The sequence below is a fragment of the Trichomycterus rosablanca genome, chromosome 8 (assembly GCF_030014385.1).
Source record: "Trichomycterus rosablanca isolate fTriRos1 chromosome 8, fTriRos1.hap1, whole genome shotgun sequence".
NCBI classification, from domain to species: Eukaryota; Metazoa; Chordata; class Actinopteri; order Siluriformes; family Trichomycteridae; genus Trichomycterus; species Trichomycterus rosablanca.
The window spans coordinates 19438096-19464639 of NC_085995.1; the positions used below are offsets into that span (position 1 = coordinate 19438096).

General features: G+C 41.5%; 1 protein-coding gene across 1 annotated transcript in view; it reads right to left on the reverse strand.

The window, feature by feature from the left end:
- The window catches only part of drp2 (dystrophin related protein 2), a 172399-nt gene that overhangs the window by 75063 nt on the left and 70792 nt on the right, over positions 1 to 26544 (reverse strand). Inside the window, exons 3-4 of the mRNA XM_063000547.1 lie at positions 21662 to 21782; positions 19931 to 20199 (exon numbers count right to left, since the gene is read on the reverse strand). Coding sequence (XP_062856617.1) covers positions 19931 to 20199; positions 21662 to 21782 — 390 coding nt within the window. The remainder of the gene's footprint in view (positions 1 to 19930; positions 20200 to 21661; positions 21783 to 26544) is intronic.

A 26544-nucleotide genomic window follows, 5' to 3' on the forward strand; every position in this document is an offset into this window, starting at 1 on the left:
GACATCCACAGACAGTCATTTGAGCCTTTGTGCCCCCTGCCAACCATTAGTGACAGGGCAGAAGGACATGATTCTGTATTCCAAGCCGACCCCAGGGCAGGCCCATTACAAGAGTAAAGGAGAACAAGCCCTGACAGTCTTATTAAACCGCAAAAGACAATCACCTGTGCTTAAGGAGCGCTGATACGCTTCAGAAAGTTTCCTTTTATGTTACTGCTTCTACCAGAATTTTAATTTTCATCAGCTCCTTAGTTTGCACACTTGGTTTTCTATATGGCCGTGATGCCGGAATGCTTGATACATTTTTTTTTTTCTATGGCAGGTTTCGGATGTTTTTGTATCTTTAATTTGTTCCTTTCAACCATAACATTACCAATCAACCATAACATTAAAACCACCTTCTTGTTTCTACACTTAGTGTTCATTTTACTTTGTAGTTCTACAATTACTGACTGTAGTCCATCTGTTTCTCTGCATGCTTTGTTAGCCCCCTTTCACCCTGTTTTTCAATGGTCAGGACTCTCCCAGGACCACTACAGAGCAGGTATTATTTAGGTGGTGGATCATTCTCAGCACTGCAGTGACACTAACATGGTGGTGGTGTGTTAGTGTGTATGAGTGGATCAGACACAGCAGCACTGCTGGAGTTTTAAAATACCGTGTCCACTCACTGTCCACTCTATTAGACACTCCTACCTTGTTGGTTCACATTGTAGATGTAAAGTCAGAGACGATCGCTCATCTATTGCTGCTGTTTGAGTCGGTCATCTTCTAGACCTTCATCAGTGGTCACAGGACGCTGCCCATGCTGTTTGATGGATATATTTTTGGTTTGTGGACTATTTTCAGTTCAGCAGTGACAGTGAGGTGTTTAAAAACTCCAGCAGCGCTGCTGTGTCTGATCCACTCATATCAACACAACACACACTAACACACCACCACCATGTCAGTGTCACTGCAGTGCTGAGAGTGACCCAGCACCCAAATAATACCTACTTACTCTGTAGTGGTCCTGTGGGGTCATGATCATTGAAGAACAGATCTTTATCTTTAATGTGTTACTTTGTTTCTGCTAAGTTGCTTGCTTATTTATTTGTGACTGTCATTTTTTGTTAGTGGCTTTTTAGTCACTGTACTGTTATGCCTTGATTTAATATTTGCAATATAAGTTATATTTTCATTCTTGCAGGTATAATGGATTTGTGCATTACAGAAGGAGCTGGCCAGTCACATGAACCCAGCAGTATGTAATCAAGGTAGGCTGTTCACTTTTCAGATCGAGCACTGAGGCACAGTAGTGTGTGATCTGTTAATGTCTCTTAATTGACAATCACTTGTGCCTTGTGTCCCTCTGTGCCACCTAGTTTGGCCAGCAGATAGGACACGGGGGGCTCAGTAGTGTGTGATCCGGCCATAAAAAGTAAATGTAAGAGCATTTTTTTTGTTGCCATTTTACATACTGTCTTAACTTTGTCTGTTAAATTATATATAATTTATCATGCATGTACTTTAAACGTAATATACAACCTCCTTAACATGAAGGAGAACAGGCAAAACACATAACCCCCTCTTTAAATGTAACCCACTGAATAGCCAAACTACAGTTCAAATAAGAATTTGGGCACAGTTCTTTCATTTATTTATGTGTAGAAATCTGAGTTGACGATAATGCAGAACAGGATATCTGCAGTTCCTCTGTTTCGTCAGTTTAGCTGTGCTGTGGATTATGGTGTGGGGTTGTTTTTCAGGAGTTGGGCTCGGACCCTTAGTTCCAGTGAAAGGAACTCTTAATGCTTCAGCAAACCAAGAGATTTTGGACAATTTAATGCTCCCAACTTTGTGGGAACAGTTTGGGGATGGCCCCTCCCTGTTCCAACATGACTGCACACCAGTGCACAAAGCAAGGTCCATAAAGACATGGATGAGCGTGTTTGGTGTGGAAGAACTTGACTGGCCTGCACAGAGTCCTGACCTCAACCCGATAGAATTAGAGCGGAGACTGCGAGCCAGACCTTCTCTTCCAACATCAGTGTCTGACCTCACGAATGCACTTCTGGTGTGAATGGTCAAAGATTCTCATAAACACACTCCTAAACCCTGTGCAGGGCTCTAGAGTCGCACATGCGACCTAATTTCTCAATGGTGCGACTAAAAAAAATCTCAGGTCGCACCGGTGCGACCAGCAGTTCAAGGGGAAAAAAGTCTCCGCTACTCTGAAAGTCTCCCTGTGGTACAACAACAGACACACATTAGGCCCATATCATGGTCTAAACCAATCAGAGACAGTGAAGGGCGGGACAATATTGTATCGGTGATATGTGAGCGACATTCAGCTCAATTAATCAGAATGCAGCACCGGACGTTCAGTTAGTTTAGTTTTGTATATGAGACTCGCCGGACGGCCAAAGTATAAAAGTTCGGTTTCTGGAGCTAGGCAGTTTAAAGTGTTGTAACGCTTACTGAAGTCCTGACTAAACCGTTACAGTGAAGTCTACCTTGTCGTGTGCTTTTATTCCCACACATTCATCACCACACAGCAAGAGACCCGTAACAGTGGTGAGCCGACCCTCTAGTAGCAATAGGCTAATGCTAGCGGTTAAGTGCGACGATAGCGAAAGTAAAAACACAATAATATTTTCGTTAAGTAAAATATAAAAATAACTAAAAGACAGTGAAGTGTTAGAGTACATGTAATCAAAATACACAGTGAGTGCACCGCAATCGATTTTGGGAATCTGTGTAAAAGATCCAGTAAAGCCGATAATATAATGCACTTTATTTAAGATTACACTCTAACACTAGAGCCCCATACTCACACACACACACACACACAAAAATATATATATACATACATACATACATGAATAGATATACTCTATTATTATTGTTATAATTTTTATAATAGTGTACTATAATGAGATTATAATACTATAATTAACTGTAAAGAGCATGGGAAAACCATGGCCGTCAAAATTGTATTTGTGACTGGTTCTAATACATTTTGAATTGAAAGGATGAAAAGCACAATGCATCTATAAAACACATTACATGCCGCAGTAAATGCACTGCCCATGGGTCCCCTCTCCCCACTGCCTTTCAGTGGCAGACAGCAACAAACATCAACAGACGAGGCCATGTTGACCAGACTGTTATTTAATCATTTACAAGTCAATATTGCCTATATGGACAGCGAAAAAACAAGTGAACCTGTAAAACTAAGGTGTTAAATGCGATGCAGTTGAAAATTAGGGTGCACCTAACTTTTGTGCTGGTGCACCTAAGAAAAAAAGTTAGGCGCACCAGTGCAACCAGTGCAAAAAGTTAGTCTAGAGCCCTGCTGTGGAAAGCCTTCCCAGAAGAGTTGAAGCTGTTATAGCTGCAAAGTGTGGGCCAACATCATATTAAACCCTATGAATTAAGAATGGGTTGTCACTCAAGTTCATGTGCGTGTGAAGGCAGACAAGCAAATACTTTTGGCAATTGTTAGGTTTTTAACATAACATCATTATTAAACATAAATTACATCCAGGCCACATGGTCTATAGTTCAATATGATGTCGTGACCCGGATCCCCCCCCCCCTGACTCATACCGAAGGGGGGAGGCAGAGCCCGGGGCTTGTTAGCACACTTCATTGGCGCCACCAGCAGTAAAGGAGGAGGAGCCTAGCTGAGTTTAAAAACTGGCGGGGAAGAGAGGCTAGCCCTCTTTCTTACGTGCTGTGTCTAGACTGCAGGAGTAAGGAGCGCCGGCCGGCTTAGCTCTGATATATATTCACAGATTATTTTTACACTTAATAAAGTGTTTTAAAGAGTACTTTCTGGACTTCTCGACTGCTTTCTTCAGGACCTTTTTGAACCAAAAGATTCATCCTAACAAATGGTAGCCAGAGGATGGTTCAAGAGGTCTGAGGATAGCATCGAATCGATTCAGCTGACTGAGGTAAGACCAGGAATTCTGAGAAAATCTTTTGTACTCAGTACAAGGGCGCGCCTACTTAAGGTAAACAGACGTTCTCTGTATATATATTAGATGCATTTATTATTTAGTGTACTGAGTGTGAAAGTGAATCTCAGAATCCGTAAGTGTCTGATTAAATTACTAAAGTATCATTAGATAGTTTAAAACTGTGAATATATGTTGGAGCTAAAAATGTGTGTTTCCTGATATCTGAATTTGAACCAAACCGGTTAAAATAAATGTTAAGGGCGCCATTGTGTATGGGACACAATTGAAGGGAAAGGACGCTTGTCTGTTTTGGTAACGAAGCGAACCTAATTCGAGTGTAAAAAATTCTAACGAATTCGTCTGTTTCGGTAACGGAATTCGGGTAATTTGATTATTAATCTCAAAGGAGTCTGGCTGTTACGGAAACGAGACTCGGCTAGTTCGTCTGTTTCGGTAACGGAATTAGCCTAATTCGGTCGTTCTAAATTCTAACTAGCCTGTCTGTTTCGGGAACGGGGCTGGAATAATTTGATTACTTTAAATTCTAAATCTGGTTCGAACACAGTACATCAGGAGTTTTGTTTGTCAGTAAGTCTCTGTGTATGTTTGTCTGTGAAACCGTGTGCTGGATGTGCAACGTGGTTTCTTTTGTTGTCGGCGCCATTTTGTTTCTTGAGAACGCAGCGTGGCTTTCTGTCTGTATGCCATTTTGTCTTGGGAATGCAACGTGGTCTCCCGTCTATCCGCCATTTTGTTTCTTGAGAACGCAGCGTGGCTTTCTGTCTGTCCGCCATTTTGACACTGTCTGTCCGCCATTTTGGCACTGGGTTGCGCAGCGTGGTTTCTTTTGTTCGGCGGCCATTTTGGACCAGAGAGCTGAGCGTGATTTTCTGTCTGTCCACCATTTTGGCTCTGGGAGAGCTGAGCGTGGTTTTCTGTGTATCCGCCTTTTTGGCTCTATGTGAGCAGCTTGCCGTATCTTGTCCATCGGCTATCTTTGTCTTTGTACGCCTGGATTGGGTAAGTGCTGCAGTTAATTTTATAATCAACTTTATTTTTATAATCTTAAGATAACTGAGTTAAGATGAAGTATTTATGGTACCTTATTAAGTGTGTTTTAAGGTAGATAGCGTTCTTAAACTTTAAGGTTCTTAAACCAGGAAAGGCGGTACTTAGAGTGGAATTCATCCATGTGTGACATAGGACATTTTCACACAAATAGTTAAGGAAAATCTCCTTAATCAGAGTTGTTATAGTGAATAAGATTAAAAATTTTTTGACTAACCCAACGCTTGTTAATCGTGTTAGGAGCTTTGCATGTATTGTTGAGAGATTGTTATATTGTTTTTTGTTTTAATGTGTGGGGTAATGCTGGGCAATAATTCGACATCAATATGTCGCAAGTGGGGAATGTTTCAATAGCGGGGATATGATTTTAAACAAATTCGATCAATACACATACATACACGAAGCCAGTGCTTAGTGTTACCGCTCTGATCACACTGGTTACTGTAACACAGTAGTTTTTAAAGCACATTTCACAGACTGTAATTTTGCTTTTGCTTAAGTATGTTTTGTATTAGTAATTGTTACATTTTGAATAGCATCTGTTACCGAGCAAAATAAAAATAAAAATAAAAAACGCTAAAGAAATCGCGAATTCAGTGAGTTGCGACAGGGAGTCGAGTCTTTTGTCTCGGTTCCTTTTGAAGAGCCGCGTATTTACATGGCGACTGCCGGAAGAGTCGGTTCCTTTGTTTCGGTTAGAAGAGCCGATTCATGGATTCGAATCATTTTACGACACATCGCTAGTGGGTTATACAGTTTGAAAAAGTTTTATGTCATTTGAAATGACGCATTACACATCCCTAACTGTTTTAATTGTTGCATCAACATGTTTCTTTTATTGCATTTGAGTTAAGGACAACGTTTCTTCTATTACATTTGAATTAAAAACTACTGTTGAGGTTTGTATCCACTCCCGTTTACATTACACAGAGGAGACCCCCTGCTGTTTACTCGGTGAGTACATTTTAAATGAGTTACTTTCTACTTTTTGCTTGAGTGGATTTTCAAAGTAGTAACTTTACTCGTAATTGAGTAAAGATTCATTAAGGTAATAGTACTTTTACTTGAATACAATTTTTTGTACTCTTTCCACCTCTGATTAAGACATGTGTTGATATATTAGATTATATATTGTCAAAGCTTATGTTTATTTGAGAGTGAGGTCGTGTTTTTCTCTGTGTACAAATGCTGAATACAAGTTAAAAGGTAAAAGCTAATATGTTACTGTTTCTAAAATATTGTGTAGTTGTAAAGAGTGAGATTTCATAGCCCTATAAATCTTATGAGGTGTGATCATTTGTTTGCCTCTTGAATTAAATTGGAAATAATGCCAGAAGGTACCACTATTTCTGTACAAGACAGAGACTCTGATCCCTTCTGGATTTGTGCAGAATTTTCTTTGTCTTTGTCTGCTACAGAAATATCCGTAGTTATACTAGGTGATCTTGAGGGTTATACTTATCTAACTCGGTTAGTGCCAAATTATGTTCTATAACTGAAAGGAAAACATCTCACGTATCAAGTTAATGATTGTATAAATACTACAGTGTACTTCTAAAATTGAACATTATTATCAAATGCTGTAATGTACTTAATCCTACCACTTTTTACTAATTGCAGGAGATGGTGAACATCATGACTGTATTACTCTATCTATTTTTTCTGGGCCTGATAGGAATCCTGAATTGGAAATGTTTGTGAAAGGATTTGCATCCAGAGATGCTGCAACAGACAGGAAACAAGTGGGCTTAGTTAAAATTTTAGCAAATGATACTTTGTGTCATTGTCCCTCCTATTCAATTTAAGTGGAACTATTTAAGTAAAGTTTTGTTCCAATTTTACAGGACAATGCCAGAGGTGACACTGCCGACAAAGCTGTTGCACACCTTCCACTGCTCAATAACAACATTATTTGTTTACAGGTCCAGCTAACACCAGACTTTGATTGAACTAACTTTAAAATTCTGTGCTTTCCAACAGGATAAACACATTTAGAAGGTTTATTTAATATTTTATTTTCAAGATTTGATTGTAAAATTTGAAAAAGGGGGGAGTATTATGGCAGGAATAAGAATTTATGTTTAATATGCCGCTTTGTGTATGAAATCCTGTGATACATTGTGCTGGGGCAGCTGGACTGGCAGACCTACGGATATGCATGCAGATTCAGGTACGTATATGCATGCAGATTCAGGGACGCCTGGTGAAGGTAATCTTCAGCCTTACCTCCTGTTTAGAGAAAAGCGAGTTGTAGCAATCTGTAGTATCTCTCAGCGCTGCTGCTTGCACGGACTCAGATGAGATGGACTCAGGTGAGATTAACCTTTTGCGACCCTGCGGTCACACATGAGGACATTACATTTTGGTTTTGTTATGCCTTATTCCTTGACCTGCTAAACTTCGATCGATTGTCCCCATTAGTGGACACTTTTGTCTGCCAGCTAGTGGTAGCAAAAGTACTAGAACACTAATAAAGTTTGTTTGCTTCTTTATTAAGATTTTGACGTTATGTTTTGCACTTTGGTTACATTTATGACAGGAGCGGTGGTTGCTCATTGCACGGGATTCAGGTTATATCGGGCACAGACATGGACAGTTCAGTGTCTCTGGTTCGCCTCGCTGGCATGTCTTTGGACTGTGGGAGGAAACCGGAGCACCCGGGGGAGGCCCACGCGACAACATGCGGGCTCCGCGGAGGGGGGACCTTCTTGCTGTGACAGTGTGCGACGGTACTACCCACTGAGCCACCGTGTCACCCAACTAATAAGGTTAAAAACAAAAGGAATAGGAAAATGCATTGAAAAAATCAAAGCTCGGGTCTCAGGAGATTAAATATAATTGCTTACACGGACTCCGGTAAGATTCAATTTAATTGGTAATATTTTTTGGAAATTGTTAATTGGCAGTTGGTAATATTTGATGCTTGTGTTGTATCCGATGAATCTTTTCTAGCTAATTGATCAGGTCAACTCACTCAGTTTATACTATATAGTTTATTGAAGAAGTTAGATTGGTTCAATGTGGTGCAGTAAACCTTGTGGCAATACTATGCATGATCATAGATGAGTGCAGTTTAAAGATTGAGGGAATAGTGAGAAGAAAATAACTTGTTAGGAGAGAAGTACATGAAGGGGGGTGACTGGAGACCCAGGTCATAGGTTTCACAGACACACAGCAACCCAGCGGGGGGTTGAGGCCATAAACTGCAGGCCCTGCATGAGTAAAGAGAAGTCTGATATTTAATCTACTGTGTACTGGCTGAGGATGGTGGACACTTATGCAGTACCAAAGATGATGTAAAAATTATGAATACCAGATCTTGCAGATGTGTGTCATGGCTGTTGTTGCATTCTGATGTTTGAGTAAAGCAGTGTTCAAGAGGCATATGGGGTGCTGAGGTACAGAATGCCAAAGTAATGACATCATCAGACAAGAGGAAGGGAAAGCTGATGTGAGACTGGATGGAGACGTTATGCAGCGAAATCTCAAGACCGTGTGGGACAGTAGTGTGTTTTAATAGACATCCACCTGAAGATCTGGGTTCCATTATAAAAAGTGAGGGGTTCGGTAACATCTTATAGAGGTTTTGGATGTATTTTACAGTAAGGTATTAGAATAACAATAATTCGTGTAGAAAAAAGTTTTGGTTACAAGAGTAAATTAGAAAGAGCTACAAGTGCTTGTGTTTTAGTGAGAGTAGGGATGCAGGTACCATAGTGATGTGGGGTTAATGACATTTGTAGGGAGATGTAACAATAATACAATAGAGATAGTATAGGTTGGTAGTACTTTGCAGTGAGTTAACTAAATGGAACTGTTTAAGTAGAGTTTAATGTGATTCAAGAAAGCCAAAGTGGATCAAAGCGCTGGTGATGATGAGCATGAGGGATTGGCTGACTAGGAGCAGGAGATGATCATGTGAGAGTCTGTTGGATTGTGGGAAATGGAGTCTGTATTGTTAGAAGCAGGAGGTGTGTTAGTACCAGTGACCAAAAGTTGGGGTAAAAATCTGAATGAATAAATAATATGTCAGGGGTTTGTAGGACTGATGGAAGTTGATATAGCAGAGCTGTTGTTATTTTAAGTATGGCAGAGTAAATAATAAATAGTGGATTGGTGATTTGTATTGGAAAAAATGTGATTTAGAAAATTTGAAGGCTCTCTAGCATGCGGCGATGATGAAGTAGAGTAAGTGTAGAAAATGTTAGATGTAATGTGTATGCACCTTCTGCTCTGATCAGTTCGAACTGTTTGAAGGGGAATTTTATATAGCAGGAAGGGTTAATGCAATATGAGAGACAAGTAATGAAGTATATGTTTGTTTCCATAGGGCCATTGTCGGTCGCTGTGAAGTAATTGTTTGTTTCCAGGGGATCACTGTCGATTGCCCTGAAGTATATGTTTGTTTCCATAGGGCCATTGTCGGTCGCGGTGAAGTGATTGTTTGTTTCCATAGGGCCATTGTCGGTCGCGGTGAAGTGATTGTTTGTTTCCAGGGGATCACTGTCGATTGCCCTGAAGTATATGTTTGTTTCCATAGGGCCATTGTCGGTCGCGGTGAAGTGATTGTTTGTTTCCATAGGGCCATTGTCGGTCGCGGTGAAGTAATTGTTTGTTTCCAGTAGACACTGTTGTTGTACTGAGGTTTACGTTCTTTTGTCTGAGTTGTGTTTGGACAACCGAGTGAGTTGTGCCAGTGAATGTTAAAAGAATACTCGTATTCTTCGACTAGGCAGGAATCTTCTGTTCTAGGGGGTGTCTCGTTAAAACCTATCAGTTTATCTTTTTCTTAATACGTGTTACAGATTTTGCTCGAAAGGTTGTATAATTCGGTCTAAAATGTCTACAGGAGCAACAAACCAGAACCGATAAACAGGGGACATTTTTCAGAAGGGATGTGTGTATGAATGGGTGTCTGTCCTTAAAACACTGAATGAACTGCCAAAGGCAGCTCACTTGCGGCCCTGACGCTAACCTTCCTTACTCGCCGGCGCCACATTGGTGTCAGAAGTGGGATCGTGGTGTTTGGGTGGCTCTGATGGTTTGGTGAGCCAATATGCCCGGTCTGTCTGAGTGCGCTAGCCCAGGTGGCTGTAGGGGCAGGGTGCCCGGTCCAGCAGTGGGTGGAAGAGCGACTCGGCAGTGTAATGGGGTGCGGTCCAGACATGGAGCCACCCAGTGGACGCTGGTGAGTGGGTCACCGGGACGGTTGACCATTAGGGAGGGGACAGTGTAGCGTCGCCACTGGGTCTGGCACGGGCTTTACCCAGAAAGCCTTGCGGCAGTGGTGTCTAAGCTCACCGTGGCCGTGTATCCCGTTGTTGGGAGTGGGGTGGCTGCGGTGAGGGCTGGGTAAGTAGCTTATATGTTTGTCTGTTGTATGATTGTATGTGTGTATGAATGGGTTAAGTGGCTAGAAGGGATGTTTGGGCCATGGAAGGAAGTTATTACGAGTTCAGTGATGTCAGTATGAGAGTGTGGGATTGGCAATTTTAGTGGTATGTTGAGAATTCTCTTGTAGATAATTAGAAATAATTACTGATAAATGTTAAGGCGTGGTTCCTCTTTCACTGACAAAGGTATGGTGGGCATGCCTTGACTCCTGGTGAGTCCAAAGGATCCGGTGTGGTTAGAGTCCATGCCAGTTTGTTTAGAGTCCAAACTCAAAGCCTGGTACCAAGTCAGTTGGTCCGAGTCCAACTGTGAAAGCCTGAACGGGTTCAGGTCGGTTGGTTAAAGTCCAACCGTTTGTGTGGTAAGTTATTTTCTGGTCCGTGTCGAGCAGTCGGCCCTGAAAACCAATATAGCAATTGCTTTGTGGAATAATCAGTGGAATTGATTAAGTTTCCTATTGCATGGTTAGCAATTGGTTAGTAAAGTCAGTGAGGCTAGAACTGGTCAGGGAAACTACTTACCGGGGTCTTGGTGAGGTCAGTATGTGTAGGATTGGTAATTTTAGTGATATGTAGTTGTTGTGGTATCCCGTGCATCAGGGTATTAATAGAAAAATTTGTGATAGAAGTAGTGTGTAGAGGAAGCAGAGGGGGGCAGGATCCACCAGTTATCCAGATGATGTTGGCTGATTTGTCGAGATATCATGTAGATGATGATGAGGATGACCTTGAAGGTGGGCCGGAAGACCCACTTCGAGCAGTATAAGTGCTACTAACTCTGCTTAATTAAAGGTAAAACCGACCAGACAAGATGAGGAGAGAGGACCAGCACTACGGATCATACACCGAGAGGAAGGAAGGACTGGCAGAGGCAGACTTCGTGGGGAGTGGAAGACCCACTCCAAGGGACAGAAGTGACACCAACTGAACCAGCCAACAGGGAACTAAACACAGCAGAAAGCCCGACAAAACCAACCATGTGGAAGAAGAGTCCAGCGGAATCAACGGAGCGGAACAAGACGAGGGGGGAGAATTTAGTTAGACTAGGAGACAAAAACATAAACATATAGTTCGCAGACACATAGACCATCTTTGAAAACACTAGTTAAGTGCAACACACATAGTTTAGCTACAAAACGCAAGGGGTTAGTTCAGGATTGTTTACAATGTATATATGTTTGGTACTCTGCTATTTTTAGGAAATGTTTGTGCTGCTGTGGAAACAGGTAAGGCCGACAGGGGAGAATCCATAAGACATTAGGAGTCATGCAGAGACACAGGAGCTATGGGCCCCTTCTGAATATCTGCAGCTCCGTCTGGTGGAGGACAACCTGAACGGACTTCCTGTAGAAGCTACGCACCCATTGTTTTTATTTTATTTTTCTTCTCTTTTTGATTTCCTATTTTTTTAAATTACTTTATTTTGATTTCCTGTTTTTATTATTTTTTGTTTGTTCGTTTGTTTTAGGGTTAGGAGCTGTTGCGATAGGTACGGTTCCTTTAGTTTAATTGGTAGCCTTTTTATTTTTAGAAACGTTTTATTGTATAAAATTCAGCCCAGTGGCCATGTAGTCAGAAGGGGTTAAATTGGGGGGTTGCTGACGGCTATCCTTATCTCCTGGGATCTAGAAACACCTAACCTATAGTTAAAAGCTATTGTGAAAGCATTAAGATGCTTTCAAGGGGGGTTTGTTAGGTTTTTAACATAACATCATTATTAAACATAAATTACATCCAGACCACATGGTCTATTGTTCAACATGTCGCCGGCTAGGCTCTCTCCCTGACTCCTACAGAAAGGGGGGGAGGCAGAGCCCGGGGCTTGTTAGCACACTTCATTGGCTCCACCAGCAGTAAAGGAGGAGGAGCCTAGCTGAGTTTAAAAACTGGCGGGGAGAAAGGTTCGGCCTCTTTCTTACGTGGTGTGTCTAGACTGCAGGAGTAAGGAGCGCCGGCCGGCTTAGCTCTGATATATATTCACAGATTATTTTTACACTTAATAAAGTGTTTTAAAGAGTACTTTCTGGACTTCTCGACTGCTTTCTTCAGGACCTTTTTGAACCAAAAGATTCATCCTAACACAATTTAGTGTACCACAACACACTTTTACTTATAATCTTCACTTTAGTGTGTGTGGTAAGCAGACTCCCTGACATGCTACATAACTCTTTTTTTAGCTTTCTTGCTTTTGTTGTTCAAGTCTTGTTTCTGGACATTGTTAAAAATTAGTGACTTTTTGATTACTGCAGCTGCCATGGAAACCTTGTTTTCTCACGTTTAACAAAGGGTGTTGTTGGAGCATTCTGAGTTCTGTAGTTGCTACTGGTTTACCTTTTTTTCTCATTGGGTTGAACTTGACTCTGTCTCTTTGTTTAGGAGTTTAATGGCAATTGCATTGTGTGGACTTATATTTAGGGACAAACAAAACATAAGCATAAGTGTTGGTGTGTTTTCTATATCTTTAACTTTGGCTGCTTTGTTGCCTTTTAAAACATCCATAGCCCTTTTAGAGTAATAAGGTTGCAACTGTAACATCCTCCACTTTTGCCATCTCATAGCAAAGCAACCACATACATCGATCAGCCATAACATTAAAACCACCTCCTTGTTTCTACACTCATTGTTCATTTTACTTTGTAGTTCTACAATTACTGACTGTAGTCCATATGTTTCTCTGCATGCTTTGTTAGCCCCCTTTCACCCTGTTCTTCAATGGTCAGGACTCTCCCAGGACCACCACAGAGCAGGTATTCTTTCTCAGCACTGCAGTGACACTAACATGGTGGTGGTGTGTTAGTGTGTGTTGTGCTGGTATGAGTGGATCAGACACAGCAGCACTGCTGGAGTTTTAAAATACCGTGTCCACTCACTGTCCACTCTATTAGACACTCCTACCTTGTTTGTTCACATTGTAGATGTAAAGTCAGAGTCGCTCATCTATTGCTGCTGTTTGAGTTGGTCATCTTTGAGATCTTCATCAGTGGTCACATGGGGAGCTGTTGGCTGGATATATTTTTGGTTGGTGCACTATTTGCAGTCCAGAAGGGACAGTGAGGTGTTTAAAAACACCAGCAGCGCTGCTGTCTCAGATCCACTTATACCGGCACAACACTAACACACCACCACCACCATGTAATTGTCACTGCAGTGCTGAAAATGACCCACCACCACTGATGGTCTGTAACGCGTTACTTAGTAACGCGTTACTCTAATCTGACCACATTTTTCAGTAACGAGTAATCTAACGCGTTACTATTTCCAATCCAGTAATCAGATTAAAGTTACTTATCCAAGTTACTGTGCGTTACTATTTTTGTCATTTTCTTTAGTAAAAAGATATTTTTGCTTTCTTCTTGGCAGGGCGGAGCCAGTGGGTGGCCAGTGGTTGCCATGGCCACCATAAAGTAATCTTCGGCCACCCCTCTGGCCCCCCCCACCACCGTTTTGCCGGCATTTTTTTTGCGGAAGCATTTCTGCACGCAGGAGCAGCGCACCTCAGATGAGTAGTTCTTCACCAAAACAGTGCAGTAATACACTCAACATAAATGTCAACCACCAACACTATTACAGAAGTACAGTAGTACTATTTAGTAGTATTCGTGGCGCGCTACGAGTAAAAGCGGCAGCTGGCTCTGCGCATTCCAGTGTTGCCAGATTGGGCGATTATCTGCCAAATTGGGCGGATTTTGTTGGAAAACAATTTAATAGCAGGTAGATAACACTTCTATTTAAAAGAAAATCTTCTGTTTTAAGAAGCTCCAGCATTGTAGAAGGCTATTAAAAGTAAAGTCAATTTTCAATGCTGATTTAGCGTAATAGTGTTGGTCAGTCTGTATCATATTCTTGAAAGAAAATTAAAATTTGTTTTCTATGCATTCACACTAGCATGTTCTGGGATTCAATTGAGTCTCATCAGTACACACAAGTTGGCAGCCAAATGATAAAGTATTGCAAAGGAATATCTTTGAAATATTCCGCATTATATAACTAATAAAGTAACTTGTAATCTAACTTAGTTACTTTAAAAATCAAGTAATCCATAAATTAACTAAGTTACTTTTTAAAGGAGTAATCAGTAATCAGTAATCAGATTACTTTTTCAAGGTAACTATGCCATCACTGCCCACCACCCAGATAATACATGCTCTGTGGTGGTCCTGTGGGGGTTATGATCATTGAAGAACAGGGTGAAAGCAGGCTAAAAAAGTATGCAGGGAAACAGATGGACTACAGTCAGTAATTGTAGAACTACAAAGTGCTTCTGTATGGTAAGTGGAGCTGATAAAATGAACAGTGAGTGTAGAAACAAGGAGGTGGTTTTAATGTTATGGCTGATCGGTGTATGTGTTGCTTTGTTTTCATGCTGGTTCCCATGCCCGGTCACCACTCCTTGACTGTAATTTGTTTCTATGTGTATTGTATTCGATACACCTGGTTCATATCACCTAATTACTGTTAGTTTGGTTTTGTGATTTGTGTCGCTGGTTCACTAGTCTTGTTCCTGTTGTTGCTCCTTGGTCCTGTGACCTGTTTTTTTGTTCATCTGTTCATTTTTCTCCTGGTTCTGGCCCATGTCTGTTGGATGTACTGTAATTATTAATTTCTTCGTTTACTTTGTCTGCCTGTTTCACAAATTCCTCAAAATATATATTTTTTTATTTAAATAAAAATATCACTGGTATGCACATAGCTTGTCTCTTCTGTTAGGCAAATAACATAGTTATCTTTCATTGAAGCACTCAAAGGATTTATAATAAACAAGTTAAACATGTATGTGTAGCTGTGTGCAACACTGAATCAGTGCATTCACACCACCTATTTACACTGGGAGAGGTTTGCTGATACAGTGGTTCCTTGTAATTCAACGTCCCCTAAACTCAAAATCTTTAAAACTCGACGCCTTTCGTGGAGACATTTGTACTTGACGTATATATTACATTAATTTCAAATGAACAAAGAACAGTTGCTTTGTTCAGCGCTTGGCTTGAGTGGTGCAGTTAAACGCCATCAAAGTGCGAATATGAGACGAATCTGCATTTGTGTGGAATAACCAACAGATTCACTCTGAAAGCTCCAAATGTATCTGTGTTTAGCTGGATTTTTCCACAGTTTCACTTTTAAAACTTATGTTATAGCTCTGGGTTTTGAGAAATGGTGTGAATCAGCATTTTTTTTGAGAGTCTAAAGTGCTTATATTAAAAAAAAACCTTAACATGACAATGTATTTAAAGAACGACATAGAAACACTAAACTTCTCTTAATTATTGCTGCTCATAAGTTCTCTCCACTAATGAAATTCCTCACTCTTTGTTTTAGTACAATAAGTCATGTTAAGCTTTATGCACTGGCACACTCCATAGGAAATAACAGCACAGTCAGCGCAAAAGCGATTTTGTCGCTTCTCATGTAAATGCGCCCTTATTGAACAGAATGCGGTACTTCAAAATTTTAAGTTTAAGAAGCATAAGGAAACAATAAAGAAGTAAAGGTAAAGTGCAGGTTTTATGCCCCTCTGGATGTGAGTGCTGCCGCAGAGACGTAGGCTGAGCCAGGACTGCTAATCCATTGTGCTCTGCACACGTGGGTTGGAATCCCATCCTCATCAAAGTAAAAGCACTTTTGGGACAGTGGCCTAGTGGGTAGAGCTTTGGGCTTTTAACTGAAAGGTTGAGAGTTTGGATCCCAGTTCTGCCATGCAGTCACTGTTGGGCTTTTGAGCAAGGCCCTTAACCCTCTTTGCTCCAGTGGCACTGTACGATGGCTGACCCTGCACTCTGACTCCAGCGTCCAAACAAGCTGTGATTATGCAAAGAATTTTGTTGTACTGTACATCTGTTTATGACAAATAAAGGCATTCTATTCTATTCTATATTCTACAGTGGGTTGTCACTCGTAGATTGCCATCCCTGCTTGCTATTTCGACCATTCTTGCAGGTAGAGAGCTTCACTTGGCACCTTAACAGCAAGATGCGGCCTACCCCGTTTGTGAGATACATAGTGTGATGTTTTGTATTAGCACGGAAATGCCATCATTCAACAACAGTTATATTTCATTAGTGGAATAAAATGGACATTCATTTTAATTATTTCTCTGGCAACTGTCAAAAAAAAAAAGGTTCTGACAAGCACACACTTTATTTAATTGCCTTTTTAGGTAAGACCTAAGAGCTAGTATTTGGCAGTCAAACGCCGTAGAACAGGAGACAGCAAAATCATAAAATAGATGTACATCTTTTGTACCCTTAATATGTATTTTAACCTGGAAATGACAACCACTTTATAGCTTAAAGATTGTGGACACCCCGCCAATTACTAAGTTCAGATCTTTCACAATTGCTATCAAATGAAGATAATACATTAAATTAAATAAATTACATGCTTTCAAATTTGGGGTGGCATGGTGGCTCAGTGGGTAGCACTGTCGTCCCACAGCAAGAATGTCCTGGGTTCTATTCCCAGGCGGGGCGGTCCGGGTCCTTTCTGTGCGGAGTTTGCATGTTCTCCCCGTGTCTGCATGGGTTTCCTCCGGGAGCTCAGTTTTCCTCCCACAGTCCAAAAACATGCAGTCAGGTTAATTTGAGATGCTGAATTGCCCTATAGGTGAATGTGTGTGTATGTGTGTCTGCCCTGATGTGTGCCTTGTGCCCATTAAAAAGGTGGGATAGGTTCCTGCACCCCCACCGCGACCCTAATTGGACAAGCGGATAAGAAAATTAATGAATGAATGAATGAATGAGTTTGTTGGTGGCATTTTCTGTTCTAGCCTGGTTGTGCTCCTGTGCACAAAGCAAGGTCCAATAAGACATGCCCTTAATAAATTTGCCATAGAGCAGGGGTGTCATACTCATTTTCACCTAGGGCCACATCTGCATTATGGTGGCCCTCAAAGGGCTGATTGTATCATATCCTGCTGTGATTGCAGTCTGCCTTTTAAGTCTTGGAGGCTAAATTCTGTGTTTGGTGTCAAAATGCCAAATTTATACTGTATATTTATAATGTATATCTACATTTATATTGTACTTCTTTACCACAGACACGGCCTCATAACACAAGAGACGTACCGGTTTCTCTTCTTGAAGCACAAACTTGTTTTCACTTTCCCATCTTTCATTAAATTTCCTCCTTCTGCTTCAATTTTCTCTTCTTGTACATTTTGGGATTATTTGTAAATATTTCTCAACGTCACTTGTTGAAAAACCGCCTCGATTAACGCTGATGTGAAAACACTGCCATCTAGTGGCAGGATGTGATCACTTTGTGGGTCACAAAATCAGCATGCATTGTGGGAGATGCAGTTTATGTAAGATTTTACAGTGTATTTTAAGACAATCATGGGCCACCTAAGCTCTCATGGGCCACCTAAAATGATGTGGTGAGCTGAATGTGGTCCATGGGCCTTGAGTTTGACACGTGTTATAGAGTAACTTCAGTGCCCTTAAGCCTGATCTCAACTGCAGTGAACAACTTAGGGATCATTTTGAACTTTGAATGTGAGCTCAGCCTTTCATCCTGCATTATAGCTTTACTGATGCTTTTTTCCACAGACACACAACTTTACCACAATTTCCAGAACGTTATACACAGTCGAGTGACATTATTATGACCACTTCTGAGTTTCGACAGCAGAGGCACGTAGGCATAACATTTGAGGTGTTCCTGGTCTGCAGTGGTCAGTATCTATCACAAGTGGTCCAAGGAAGGAACAGTGGTAAACCGGAGACAGGGTCATGGGCGGCCAAGGCTCATTGATGCACGTGGGGAGCAAGCTGGCCCATCCAACAGACGAGCTACTGTAGCTCAAATTACTGAAGAAGTTAATGCTGTTTCTGATAGAATGGTGTCAGAATACACAGTGCATCTCAGTTGCAGGGCTGTTTTGGCAGTAAAAGGGGGGCCAACACAATATTAGGAAGGTGGTCATAATGTTATGCCTTATCGGTGTATAAGGCGTGTAATAGGTTGTCTGCACATATATCCCTTGTTGCTGTCATGGGTAAAAGTACCATGGGTAAAATTGTCTTCCCTGAGCCAGATGGGATCTTCCAGCAAGACAATGCGACATGTAACACAGCTAAAAATGTCCAACATTGGTTGGAAGAGCATAACCCATGACTTCCAGATACTACCTTGACCCCCTTATTCCCCAGACTTGAACCCAATTAAGCATCTGTATGGGGACCACCTTGAGTGTCATGTTCGCTCTATGGATCGTCCCCTGTGCACCCTCCAGCAGCTGTGGGATGCACTGCAGTCAGCATGGCTCCAGATACCTGTGACAACCTACCAGGACCTTATTGAGTCACTCCCAGCACGCCGGTTACTCTGGATATTAGCTGGTGGTCATAATAATGTGACTTTACTGTGTAGCTGCAAAGTTATAGCTGTCCACATAGTTTTGGTGTAATAGTGTGCATTTTATATTCATTTCAACAGTCCATTGTGTACTATATACACTGATCAGCCATAACACTAAAATCACCTCCTTGTTTCTACACTTACTGTCCATTTTATCAGCTCCACTTACCATATAGAAGCACTTTGTAGTTCTACAATTACTGACTGTAGTCTGTCTGTTTCTCTACATACTTTTTTAAACTGCTTTCAACCTGTTCTTTAATAGTCAAGACCCCCACAGGACCACCACAGAGCAGGTACTATTTGGGTGGTGGATCATTCTCAGCACTGCAGTGACACTGACATGGTGGTGGTGTGTTAGTGTGTGTTGTGCTGGTATGAGTGGATCAGACACAGCAGCGCTGCTGGAGTTTTTAAATATTGTGTCCACTCACTGTCCACTCTATTAGACACTCCTACCTAGTTGGTCCACCTTGTAAATGTAAAGTCAGAGGCAATCGCTCATCTATTGCTGCTGTTTGAGTTGGTCATCTTCTAGACCTTCATCAGTGGTCACAGGACGCTGCCCAGAGGGCGCTGTTGGCTGGATATTTTTGTTTGGTGGATTATTCTCAGTCCAGCAGTGACAGTGAGGTGTTTAAAAACTCCAGCAGCGCTGCTGTGCCTTATCCACTCATACCAGCACAACACACACTAACACACCAGCACCATGTCAGTGTCACTGCAGTGCTGAGAATGACCCATTACCTAAATAATACCTACTCTGTAGTGGTTGTGGGAGAGTCCTGACCATTGAAGAACAGCATGAAAGGGGGCTAACAAAGCATGCAGAGAAACAGATGGACTACAGTCAGTAATTGTAGAACTACAAAGTGCTTTTATATGGTAAGTGCAGCTGATAAAATGGACAGTGAGTGTAGAAACAAGGAGGTGGTTTTAATGTTATGGCTAATCGGTGTATTTTAAATTAGTTAAAGGTAATGTACACTTAATGTACTTTAACCTGTATACATGAAAATTATAAACCTATTAAATATGTACCCTTGAGGGTACCACCCCAGCAACAAGCAACGGTACATTTTAGTATTTCTGCAATTTTGGGATAAATTTACTACACCACTATGGCGGTCAATACAGGACCTACGATACAATTTGTGATCTCAGTACCTTGGTGGCATCAATGTGGTCCTGCAGTGAGTCAATGAAGAGATCTCCCACAGGCTCCCATGCGTCCCTTACACCTTCGGCTTGCTCCAGAGCCTGGCCCAGCTCCTCCATGGCTGCCTGGACCTGCAGCAGTCGCTCCATTGTCCGCTCCATGTGCCGATGGCGGTCCACACAGCGTGCTGTCAGCTTTTCCCACAGATCACTGGCCACATTGGCCTGTTTCCACACCGAGCGGCTAACGTTCAGCATGCGCTGCCTCGGAGACAATTCTGCACAGAGGTGGACTTGAAGAATAAATATGGAAGAAAAAAGAAATATAACAACATACCAATAGCGAAAACAAAACTTTAAGTAAAGTTGCCAAAACATTGTTTTTTGGGGCTAATGACCAGTGTAATGGCTAATAATAATAATAATAATAATAATAATTTGTCTTGCTATTGAAGAATGACGCAAATCAACACAATTGCAAGAAGGGAAGTGTCACAAATCCAGCTTCTATGTGCTCCCAGTGTTTATGTGACACACCCCTCTCTTCAAGAGCACATGTTGAGGTGATGAGGTGGTTTGTTTATGTTGTCAAGCCTACGCCTCGTCTGTATGATTGGTCAATAAAGCTAATGATCCACAGCTGCTCCTTGTTTCAGGTGTAATGCTCAGAGCATTTAAGGGAGCAGCTGTGGATAATTTGGTGGAGGGTATTTTGGTTTCTTAGGGTTGTCACAGTGTTGGCTTTGTCAGGTTTTTGGGTAGGTTGTCTTTGGTTGTTGTCAGGTCATGATTTTACATTTACATTTTCAGCATTTAGCAGACGCTTTTATCCAAAGTGACTAACATTACAGTTACAGTATACAGTGTGAGCAATTAAGGGTTAAGGGTCTTGCTCAAGGGCCCAACAGCAGCAACCTGGCAGTGGTGGGGCTTGAACCAGCGACCTTCTGATTACTAGTCCAGTACCTTAACCACTAGGCTACTGCTTGCCCACATTGCCATTTTAGCAGTTAGCTGGTGTCATAGCATTTAGCTTAGGGTCATGTATTAGTGTGTCTTCTGCAAACCTGTAAGACTACATGTAAGACTTCATTTGGGACCCCCAAATAATTTTAAACATTTTAATGCATTAATAAAGCTGTCAAACCAGAATGAATTCCAAAAAATGCAAGTTAGCTATTGCTAAATGCTACATATAAAGTTATGGCTGAATTGCTAAAGCCTGACCACACCCACTTTGCAGGGCAACATGAACAGCAAAATTCTGGCATGACCTTTTACATTTACATTTTTGGCATTTAGCTGACGCCTTTATCCAAAGCGACTTACATTACAGTTACAGTATTCAGTCTGATCAATTGAGGTTCGAGGGCCTTGCTCAAGGGTCCAACAGCAGCAACCTGGCAGTGGTGGGGCTTGAACCAGCGACCCTCTGATTACTAGTCCAGTACCTTAACCACTAGGCTACAGCTTGCCCATCAAAGGATTTACATTTATCCAAAGCAACTTACAATTATGACTGAATGCAATTCAACAGTGGCATTTTGGCAGTAGGGGGGCTTGAACCAGCAGCCTTTTGGTTACTAGGCCAGTACCTTACGTGCTGAGCTGCTGACTGAACTGGCAACAGTTAATTTGGATAAAGGATGCCTTCTAATACACAAGGCTATCAAAAAAGTCACCTGCATTGAGTTTTTAATAGTGCAGTTACAATGTGTGAAGTCAGAAATAGCAGCAGACCTTTGCCATCTGCTATCTTCTCCTCAGGCTCCTGGAAGGGATGCTGGACCAGAAAGGTCTGGGCTGATTCCAGCACTGAGTAGATGAAGGGCCCTCTGGACTTCACATCCTCCATAAAGGCCTGCCCAAACAAAGCCAAAGAGAAAACACATTTTTGTAAAGCAACTCCAGATAAACTCTCTTTCTTCTTCTGATAGCTCCCTGGCTGCACAACAAAGCCATGCATCAGGAAAGCCTGAGCCCTCGAGTAATCAGTTGGCCTCACCACAAAGCACAGCACAATCAGCTTAAAGACAAGGTCCACTTAAGTCTTTTAGGCAGTTTTTCTAATTAACAAAGTAAGACCACATAAGAAATCCAGTGATGTGAAGCCAAGACAAGCTTTCCCAAATTACTGCTGCATAAAATATAGGCTGGCATTGTGTAACACACTTCTGGGCTCCTGGATCTTATCATCCTACAACCCCAAATCAGAAAAAAAGTTGACACAGTAAGGAAAATGCAAATAAAATAAAAATGTGGTGTTCCATTTATTAATAAACATCCATTCCTGCATTTCAGGCCTGCAACACATTCCAAAAGAAGTTGGGACAGGGGCAATTTAGGGCTGCACTAAATAATGATGTGATACCAAACAGGTGATGTCAACAGGTGATTGTAATCATGGTTTGGTACAAAAGCAGCATCCAGGAAAGGCTAAGTCTTTAATGAGCAAAGATGATCAGAGGATCTCCAGTTTGTCAACAAATGTGTCAGAAAATAATTGAAATGTTTAAAAACAATGTACCTCAAAGAAAAATTGGAAGGGATTTGCATATTTCTCCCCCTATAGTGCATAATATCATTTCACGAGTCAAGAAATCAGGAGTAATTTCAGTGCGTAAAGGTCAAGAGTGCAAGCTTAAGCTGAACGCCTGTGATCTTCGATCCCTCATACGGCACTGCATCAAGAACCGCCACTCGACAATAGCTGATATAATCAAATGGGCAAGGAATTACTTTGGCAAACCTTTGTCAAGCTCTACAGTACAGAGTTACATGCACAAATGCCTCTTTAAACTTTACTGTGCAAAAAAGAAGCCTTATGTTAACCATGTCCAGAAGTGGCGTCAACTTCTCTGGGCTCAGAGGCATCTAGGATGGACCATCACACAGTGGAAACGTGTATTGTGGTCAGATGAATCAGCACTCCAGGTCCTGACCTGTCCCCAATAGAGAATGTGTGGAGAATGTTGTGAAAGGAAAAATGTGACAACGACGACCCTGTACTGTTGCACATCTTAAGACGTGTTTGCAAGAAGAATGGGAGAAAATAAAAGCTGAAACACTAAATCACTTGGTATCCTCGGTGCCAAAACATCTTTTAAGTGTGGTGAACAGGAATGGCAACATTACAAAGTGGTAAATGCTTTACTGCCCCAACTTTTTTTGGAATGTGTTGCAGGCCTGAAATGCAGGAATGGATGTTTATTAACAAATGAAATAAAGTTGAGCAGACAAAACATGAAACATCTCAGATCCATCCTGTCTACAATCAAATAAAAGTCAAAGTAAATGTAAGAAACTGTGTTTTTTATTTTTTTTGCATTTTTCATCCTGTCCCTACTTTTACTGATTTGGGGTTGTATGATCCAAGGAGGGACAAACCAAGAACCACCTACTGGTTTTTGACTAGCCAAGACTTACAAATGCCAAAGACCATGGAGGCTTTGGTACCTGCTAGGGACAAAATTGAGACCTATGATGCACAATACCTTCAGAAGTTAAAGGACCTGCTGGTAATGTCCTGGTACCATATGTCATAAAACTCATTAAAATATCATGTGAAATCCATGTCTTAATGGGTCACAGCAATTTTGACAGCATATTAGGCAGGTGGTCCTAATGTCTTGGCTCATTACTACACAACATTGTGTGTATTAGTTTTAAAAAATACAACCCCAAATCAGAAAAAGTTGAGACAGCATGGAAAATGCAAATAATAAAAACACAGAGTTTCTTACATTTACTTTGACTTTTATTTCATTGCAGACAGGATGAACCTGAGATATTTCATGTTTTGTCTGATCAACTTCATTTCATTTATTGATAAACATCCATTCCTGCATTTCAGGTCAGCAACAAATTCCAAAAAAGTTGGGACAGTAAAGCATTTACCACTTTGTAATGTTGTCATTCCTTTTCACCACACTTAAAAGACGTTTTGGCACCGAGGATACCAAGTGATTTAGTGTTTCAGCTTTTAATTTGTCCCGTTTTTCCTGCAAACACGTCTTAAGATGTGCAACAGTACTTAATAATGTGTGCAGCATGTGGTTTTGCATTGTCTTGTTGAAAAATGCATGGACGTCCCTGGAAAAGATGATGTCTTGAAGGCAGCATATGTTGCTCCAAGATCTCAATGTACTTTTCTGCATTAATGCTGCCATCACAGAAGTGTAAATGACCTTTGCCAAGGGCACTGACACAGCCCCATACCATGACAGACCCTGGCTTTTGGACTTGTTGCTGATAACAGTCTGATGGTCTTTTTCATCTTTGGTCCGGAACACACGGAACACACACTTTTTTCCAAAAAAAGACTTGGAATGCTGATTCATCTGACCACAATACACATTTCCACTGTGTGATGGTCCATCTTAGATGCCTCCAAGCCCAGAGAAGTCAACGCTTCTGGACATGGTTAACATAAGGCTTCTTTTTTGCACAGTATAGTTTTAAGTGGCATTTATGTATGTACAGTGTATCACAAAAATGAGTACACCCCTCACATTTCTGCAGATATTTAAGTATATCTTTTCATGGGACAACACTGACAAAATGACACTTTGACACAATGAAAAGTAGTCTGTGTGCAGCTTATATAACAGTGTAAATTTATTCTTCCCTCAAAATAACTCAATATACAGCCATTAATGTCTAAACCACCGGCAACAAAAGTGAGTACACCCCTAAGAGACTACACCCCTAAATGTCCAAATTGAGCACTGCTTGTCATTTTCCCTCCAAAATGTCATGTGATTTGTTAGTGTTACTAGGTCTCAGGTGTGCATAGGGAGCAGTTGTGTTCAATTTACTAGTACAGCTCTCACACTCTCTCATACTGGTCACTGAAAGTTCCAACATGGCACCTCATGGCAAAGAACTCTCTGAGGATCTTAAAAGACGAATTGTTGCGCTACATGAAGATGGCCAACGCTACAAGAAGATTGCCAACACCCTGAAACTGAGCTGCAGCACAGTGGCCAAGATCATCCAGTGTTTTAAAAGAGCAGGTTCCACTCAGAACAGACCTTGCGTTGGTCGTCCAAAGAAGCTGAGTGCACGTGCTCAGCGTCACATCCAACTGCTGTCTTTGAAAGCTAGGCGCAGGAGTGCTGTCAGCATTGCTGCAGAGATTGAAAAGGTGGGGGGTCAGCCTTTCGGTGCTCAGACCATACGCCGCACACTACATCAAATCGGTCTGCATGGCTGTCACCCCAGAAGGAAGCCTCTTCTGAAGTCTCTACACAAGAAAGCCCGCAAACAGTTTGCTGAAGACATGTCAACAAAGGACATGGATTACTGGAACCATGTCCTATGGTCTGATGAGACCAAGATTAATTTGTTTGGTTCAGATGGTCTCAAGCATGTGTGGCGGCAATCAGGTGAGGAGTACAAAGATAAGTGTGTCATGCCTACAGTCAAGCATGGTGGTGGGAATGCCATGGTCTGGGGCTGCATGAGTGCAGCAGGTGTTGGGGAGTTACATTTCATTGAGGGACACATGAACTCCAATATGTACTGTGAAATACTGAAGCAGAGCATGATCCCCTCCCTCCGGAAACTGGGTCGCAGGGCAGTGTTCCAGCATGATAATGACCCCAAACACACCTCTAAGACGACCACTGCTTTATTGAAGAGGCTGAGGGTAAAGGTGATGGACTGGCCAAGCATGTCTCCAGACCTAAACCCAATAGAACATCTTTGGGGCATCCTCAAGCGGAAGGTGGAGGAGCGCAAAGTCTCGAATATCCGCCAGCTCCGTGATGTCGTCATGGAGGAGTGAAAAAGCATTCCAGTGGCAACCTGTGAAGCTCTGGTAAACTCCATGCCCAGAAGAGTTAAGGCAGTTCTGGGAAATAATGGTAGCCACACAAAATATTGACACTTCAGGAACTTTCACTAAGGGGTGTACTCACTTTTGTTGCCAGTGGTTTAGACATTAATGGCTGTATATTGAGTTATTTTGAGGGAAGAATAAATTTACACTGTTATATAAGCTGCACAAAGACTACTTTTCATTGTGTCAAAGTGTCATTTTGTCAGTGTTGTCCCATGAAAAGATATACTTAAATATCTGCAGAAATGTGAAGGGTGTACTCACTTTTGTGATACACTGTAACTCTGTATTGTAGTGCTTGACAAAGGTTTGCCAAAGTAATCCCTCACCCATGTGGTTATATCAGCTATTGTTGAGTGGTGGTTCTTGATGCAGTGCTGTCTGAAGGATCAGCTTTTACGCACTGAAATTCCTCCCGATTCCTTGAATTATTTAATGATATTATGCACTGTAGAGGGAGAAATATGCAAATCTCGTCCTATCTTTCTTTGAGGTACATTGTTTTTATACATTTTAAAAATCTTCTCACACATTTATTGACAAACTGGAGATCCTCTGATCATCTTTGCTCATCAAAGACTCTCTTTCCTGAATGCTGCTTTTGTACCAAACCATGATTATTATCACCTGTTTGGAATCACATCATTATTTAGTTTTTCCATTATTCACTCCCAACTTTTTTGGAATGTGTTGCAGGCCTAAAATGCAGGAATGGAGGTATATTAACAAATGAAATAAAGTTGAGAAGACAAAACATGAAATATCTTGGGTTTAAACTGTC